This window comes from Lactuca saligna, chromosome 2 (genome assembly GCF_052625555.1).
Source record: "Lactuca saligna cultivar CGN05327 chromosome 2, ASM5262555v1, whole genome shotgun sequence".
NCBI classification, from domain to species: Eukaryota; Viridiplantae; Streptophyta; class Magnoliopsida; order Asterales; family Asteraceae; genus Lactuca; species Lactuca saligna.
Genome location: NC_136418.1, coordinates 174,437,385 through 174,443,982, shown reverse-complemented (window position 1 = coordinate 174,443,982; position 6,598 = coordinate 174,437,385). Strand labels below are relative to the sequence as shown.

Sequence of the window (6,598 nt, the reverse complement as noted above, 5' to 3'; positions counted from 1 at the left end):
GAGTGTACACCCCGCACCTCCAAGCTCAGTTAGTAAATGAAGTCAAATTTATATCATTATTAATAATAATTATACCAAATATGTTGATAACACTAAAATCACCAACACCTAATTGATTTATATGATGTTATTATGATGATTATTAAAAGGGTGTTTGAGATTCCTTTGGAACTTCAAAAGTGATTTTGGACAAAAATGTTTATTGAGTTTGGACAAAAATGTTTATTGATTTACGGTGATAGCAAAAAAATATTTGAATTAAATTTTAATAGTGGGAAAATGATTTATATTTATAAAAGAATTAAAAGTGACATAAAAGAGAGTATGAGAGAAAACGAGAGTGGTAGTATAGGTTTTTTCGGTTTAAAAAGCTAAAAACATTTAAAAGTTAAATTTCTTTATTTTTGAAAACATGCCAATAAATCATTTTAAAAAACACTTACACAATAGTGAATTTTTTTTACTTATTGCTACTTTTTCGAAAAATTAATAAATAATGAAGATATTTATTATTTAAAAAAAAACAAATAAAGAAACAAAAATTGGTATATCTAATTATAATTTCCAATAAAAAAATGTATATTCTTCTATGATTCGAATTGAAAAAATAAACGATTTTAATTTATTACGGGATAATAGAAGAAGAGGAGGCTTCCCGCTGAACACCGCAACGCAACTAACCGATTTTCAGAATTCAGATTTGTACCACCTCTCACATACTTATACGGAACATTGACACGTGTCATGTACCATGACGCTGACGTGGAAATCATACGACCTAGGTTCAACACTCTACCGCACCACAAATACCCCATTCGTTTTCTACCGAATGTCACACATATCAATTATCATATGGATTGGGATAAAGTTGAAGGAGGGGAAATGATGTGAAGTTTTCATCAACAAAACCACCCGGAATTACACCGTCTCCGGCCATGACCGACGCATTTTAGTCGCCTGAGGGGAGGAGCTAAATCGGATAAATAGAGAAAGAGGATGGGGATGTCCTGGGAAGACGTGGTGTTGATCGAGAGAAGTAAGACTTCCGGCGACCCGACGGTGGTGACGGTGAACTGCCCCGACAAGGCGGGGCTGGGATGTGACCTGTTACGGATTGTACTTGAATTCGGACTCTATGTTACCCGTGGAGGTCAGAATTTAAATTTACTTTCTTTCTCCCAAATAATCGCTGCTAAGATTTAACTTCTTGTTCTGTCAATTTTAGTTAAATTGGATCATTCATATCATGGATGCTTGATTGTGTTGAAATGCTTCCACTTGCTTATGAACAAACTATAATTGGTTTTATGATATTGAATTGTTAAAAATACGCATTTTGATCATTAGATTTCTCGACTGATGGAAGATGGTGTTACGTAGTCTTATGGGTAGTCCCACGCCCAAGCTCAATGAGGATCGACTGGGAAAGCTTAAAAAATCGGCTTTTATCTTGTTGCCCTTCATGTTTACCCACATTTTATCTCAATCACCTTTCTGGTTCTGATTCTGATTCTTCCAAATCACCTCCACTCTACCTGTTGAAAGTTTTCTCCCTCGATCGAAAAGGGTTGATACATGGTAAAGATCGAGTTCACATGATTTCAAAACTAGTCTTTTCATGTTCTGATTTTGACCCAATTAAAACTTTTATTATAGATGTGACGAAAGTCCTGTGTGATCTTGACCTAGCGATTCAGAGAGTTAAAGTGACAACAACGCCAGATGGAAAAGTTCTGGACCTTTTCTTTATTACAGATGGCATGTAAGTCCTCAATCGTAGTCGTCTTCTTCTTCTTCTAATTCTTTACAACGATGAATGATTTGAGGTGAAATATAGGTGAATTAATAAATTTCCATGCAGGGAGTTGCTTCACACGAAGATACGACGTGAGGAAACATGTGAACACCTTAGTGCCGTGTTGGGAGGATGTTGTATCACGTGTGAACTTGAGGTAGCAGGAACAGAGTACGATGTTCAACAAGGACATTCTTGTATTTCAGAAACAGTTGCTCAAGAATTGTTCGGAGGATATGAGGTTGATGTTGATCGTCCACAGTCTGAAGCTAGCATAACAGTCGATAATTTACTGAGCCCAACGCATACATTGCTTCAAATACGGTGTCTTGATCAGAAAGGTCTCGTGTATGACATTTTCAAGATCTCCAAGGACTGCAATATCCGTGTATATACTCTTTCTCTTTACAATTAATTTAACGAATTTAATTAATTGTGAATTTTTTTTTACTGAATTGGTTGTTTTTATATAGATTGTGCATGGGAGAATCTGGAGCAGCGATAAAGGGTACAGGAGTTTGGATCTATTTATTCAAAAAGAAGATGGGAAAAAGATTGTGGATAAAGATAGCCAGACTTTATTATGTTGTAGACTGAAGGAGGAGATGCTGAATCCCTTAAGAGTTATGATTACGAATCGTGGGCCTGATACAGAACTTGTGGTTGCTAATCCTGTTGAGTTATCTGGGAAGGGAAGGCCTCGGGTTTTTTATGATGCTACGCTTGCATTGAAGACACTCGGGATTTGTGTGTTTTCGGTTAGTACTAGTAGTTAACTATGAACTTCAATTGCGTAGGTTTTATTTAATTGCTTAAATTTTGTGTGTAAAAAAAAATAAAGATTTTGTTTTGGATTTTTGTGTAGGCGGAGATAGGAAGACACTCGAGTTCACGACGGCAGTGGGAAGTATATAGGTTCCTTTTGGATGAAAGTCGAGGAAGCAACAATCGAGCTAAACGTGATGTTGTTGACAAAGTCAGAAGAACCCTTATGGGCTGGTGAATGAATCAAGATTCAAGATATATATATACGAATGAGATGAAAGTTCTCGATATGAGATAATTATAATTATAAATGTATGTATAGGAAACTTTGTCTTGTAACACTATCTAGAGAAAATTTTAAATCTTTATAATAATAATGACTAATCAGAGATATCCATGAGTCTTGACTCTTGAATATGACAACAAAACAGTGCAGCAAATGGTCTTGCTTCATATTAATTGTGTAAACACGATTTAGGCAACCTTAATGACTTTGTTTTTGTCAGTTCATAATCATTATCATTTTTCTTGGTTATGGCCTTGCATTATCATTATCATGATTTCATGATTGGTGTGTATTTGGAAGGTTGTTTATCAAAATGGTCAATGGTTCCGAATATATAAAAAAAAAAATACCATTTTTATAATTTTCAAGGCCATGTGCACTAGTTACCTGATAGGCTTTCAGACTATACTAGTGGCACAAATGAAGATTTTAAGTTGCAATTTTAGTTTTTTGAAAACTTTTTACATTAAAATTCGGGAACTGTATTTCAATTTTTTTTTTACCAAAATAATATAAGTATAAATTCTTTTTCAAAACAACACCATATTTATAATCTACCCTAATAAATATCCTAATAAATGAAAATCATTTTTGATATGATATTTAATATCATGTACTTATTAAGTTTTGACAAATGTAATTTTCTTGTATTTTTAATTTTTTTTTTTCCACATGGCATATTCTTGTGTTTTTCATTTTTAAAAATTTAAAATCCACAATTTATATGTAAAGTATCAATTTTAATAATGATTAGTTAATGAAGATTTTCCACCTAATTTCAATATTTCTAAATTTAAGCTTATTTATAATATCAATATTTTAAAGAGAATCACAAAAAGGTTGTTTTATTACCGCTTTCTTTACCTCATATCTGACATTGATTTTTACTAGATGTGAAACCCGTATATTATACGGGGTAATTTAAAAAATGATTAAACCTAAAATATAAAAATAAAATATTTTAACTTTAAAATAAGAAAGAAAGAAGCGTATTTATTACAATTTAATATCATATATATATATATATATATATATATATATATATATATATATATATATATATATATATATAATACTTTACATATATTTAATTAATATATGATTTTAATTATAAATTAAAATAAACCAAAAATTGATAAGTGGATAATATTTATTTCAAAATTACCACAAAATGATAAGTATCAAAATCCATGAGAGATTGACAAATGGCAAAAAAAAAAAAAAAAAAAAAAAAAAAAAAAAAACATTTATTTATTAAGGAGGATTTGGCATTCCAAGAATCTCGCCTTGGTTTCCTAATCTCCCCTGTATCTCTCATGTTTGGGGTTTAGATATTATTTCACCATTTGTGTGGCAATGGAAGATAATAAAGACAGGATACGCCTTACACTTCCATTCATAGAATTCAGAATGACTTCAATGGCTGGAAAATTTTGGCGATTCAAAGGGGGTTATACGAGCATTTGGGATAAAATAAGCTAATAGTTCCTTGCACAATTTCATTGCAATACGCAAGTATAAGAAGTCAAACAGAATGGTAACACAGTTAGAACTGAAGCCAAATTTTTGAATGGTGCAAAGCTAGATATGGAGTTTGATAAACTAATTACCTCTGGTTCGTTTCCATTACACACGGTGGAAAGACCTACAAGTTGCCTTCAAGAAAACAGGTTTGCTTGCCAATTTATATCGGTTCTAACTGACTATTGGTATAAATGATTTTTGTGAATAAATTATTTATTAATTCGGAGACTATAGATACTGTGTTGAAGATGGATTAGATCATATCCCACTTGGGTATTATTACTTTGGGGGATTCATGGATGATCCAAAAACAGTAAGCAAGTAGGCAACCATGTCACGACGCAAATGTTCTACCCCAGACAAAAATATATACCAGTTTTCATTGATATAGGCTACAATGTATTTTAATTTTATGTACGGTTTTAAGTCCAATAATGGAGTGCGTTGACAGAGGAGTTAAAATGAGTAATGGATTCATTTAGAAGAATTGTAATCAAATGTAGTATCCTATTTTCATTTTTTGTTTTGTCAAATATATTATCTTATTTTTTTATGTGTCTGTATGTTAGTATGTATATGTATGTGTATAACTATGCATGTATGCCCATAAGTTGGTCTTGGGAACTACATTTTGATGCACTGTTCCATAGTACCATATTACCATGGTTTACATAATAATGCATCACAAGTAATCAAGTAACTAATTTCTTGTATTATTAGTTTTAATAAAATTAATAAAATACTATCCATTTTATTTCAGGACTTATAAGTAGATTTGATGTATCGGTAACCCCAGGGCATGGTGAAGTTTTATTATCTATGATGAATAGTGGAATACTCGAAGAACTATTGATACATGTTTATTGTTTGCAACTTTTTTGTACGCTTTACTATTTAAAGTGTATACTTCTTTTTGGTGTTTACGTATTTATATCTTATATTGTTTTTTCTTGTAGGACAAGAGTCAACAAAAAAATAATAATAATGGAATTTTTCTCAATTAAGCGTGAAAATGTTGTGGATTTGATGGTATTTATCCTTCTGGTTTTGAAGTTCATGTAGGGGGGGCTTCGATCGAAGTCTCTTTCATATGTGTTTACCATTCTTGTGATTTTTCTCAAATTGTACGAATCTTTATAAATAAGTGTATTGCATAAGTAAGATAATAAAGGGGTGTTTGGAATTGTTTTTTAAGCTAAAATGTTTTTTTCGATAAAAAGACTTTTAAAAGTCACAAAAAATCACCAATTCATGACTTTTAAAAGAACTTATTTTTCTTCTTGCCAAAAAGTCATTCTAAAAGAATTTTTTGAATTGTCAAACATCTTTTTAAACTTTTGATTTTTTTAAGAAAACCAAATATCCAAAAAGTCTTATTGAAAAGTAATCTCAAACACCCTCTAAATCGAAGTCGTTATTATTATTTATTTATTCATTTTATGATTTCAGTTGTGATAAAAAGTTTTACATGTAAATAGCAAAACTTCACATATATAAATTTTCCCCCTTCATTCACTTCATGTTCTCGTAGTTCGTCCCTTCTTAGCCTTAATTTCATTGCAATTGTACATTTCTTTGTAGTTCCTCCCTTCTTAGCCTTAATTTCATTGCCAATTACATCTCTAAGTACATTTCTTTGTTTATTTATAGCATCTTACCTTCATTTCTTTCTATTACAACTTTATACTTTCAATATTTTTGTTATTAAGAACATTGTTGTTTCACTCTCTTTTTCTTATCAGGCCATGTACTTTGAATGATCAATCCAATTACTCCTTCCATAGAGTAAGGCGTGAGTATTTTGCGTCTGTAGCCGTAAATTGAAAAATCATGATGCAAACTTCCAATAACCATAGTTTTAGTATAAAGATGAGTTTATAATATGTCCATGAAGGCAACACCAAGTTTGACATATCATATCTATGTTCCATGATTTATCCTTTTGTTTTTTAATGATTTTTATACTTATAAATGAATTTGACAATTTCTTTTCTTTATTTTTATTTGTAATAAATATTGCAAAAACTGTAAAAATATTTTATTAGTTTGTAATAGTTACTATAAAATTGTATTGTATTTGTCTAAATTTACAAGTGATAAATGGTAATTCATCCCACTTAGATTATAATTACACGACAAAAAATCAACTACAATATATCGTTTTTTATGGAAAATATCCCAAAATTATAAATAACATATCACGTTTATAAATAGTGGCTCAAAATTAA

The 6,598-nt window shown here is 30.8% G+C and overlaps 1 protein-coding gene across 1 annotated transcript; it reads left to right on the top strand.

The window, feature by feature from the left end:
- The first annotated feature begins 805 nt into the window (after positions 1-805).
- LOC145032873 (ACT domain-containing protein ACR9-like) lies at positions 806-2,953 on the top strand. The gene is made up of 6 exons (XM_078981829.1): positions 806-1,150; positions 1,348-1,578; positions 1,657-1,762; positions 1,862-2,183; positions 2,269-2,553; positions 2,661-2,953. Exons 1-6 carry the CDS (start codon positions 997-999, stop codon positions 2,796-2,798), a joined length of 1,236 nt encoding a protein of 411 aa, XP_078837955.1. The 5' UTR covers positions 806-996; the 3' UTR covers positions 2,799-2,953.
- The last annotated feature ends 3,645 nt before the right edge of the window (positions 2,954-6,598 follow it).

What these genes read in the sequence shown, in the direction of transcription:
- LOC145032873 (XM_078981829.1), top strand. Translation starts at nt 997, where the DNA reads ATGGGGATGTCCTGGGAAGACGTGGTGTTGATCGAGAGAAGTAAGACT. An exon ending in TCGAAAAGGGTTGATACATG is followed by an intron (nt 1,579 to 1,656) that starts GTAAAGATCGAG and finishes CTTTTATTATAG; the next exon opens with ATGTGACGAAAGTCCTGTGT. An exon ending in TTCTTTATTACAGATGGCAT is followed by an intron (nt 1,763 to 1,861) that starts GTAAGTCCTCAA and finishes ATTTCCATGCAG; the next exon opens with GGAGTTGCTTCACACGAAGA.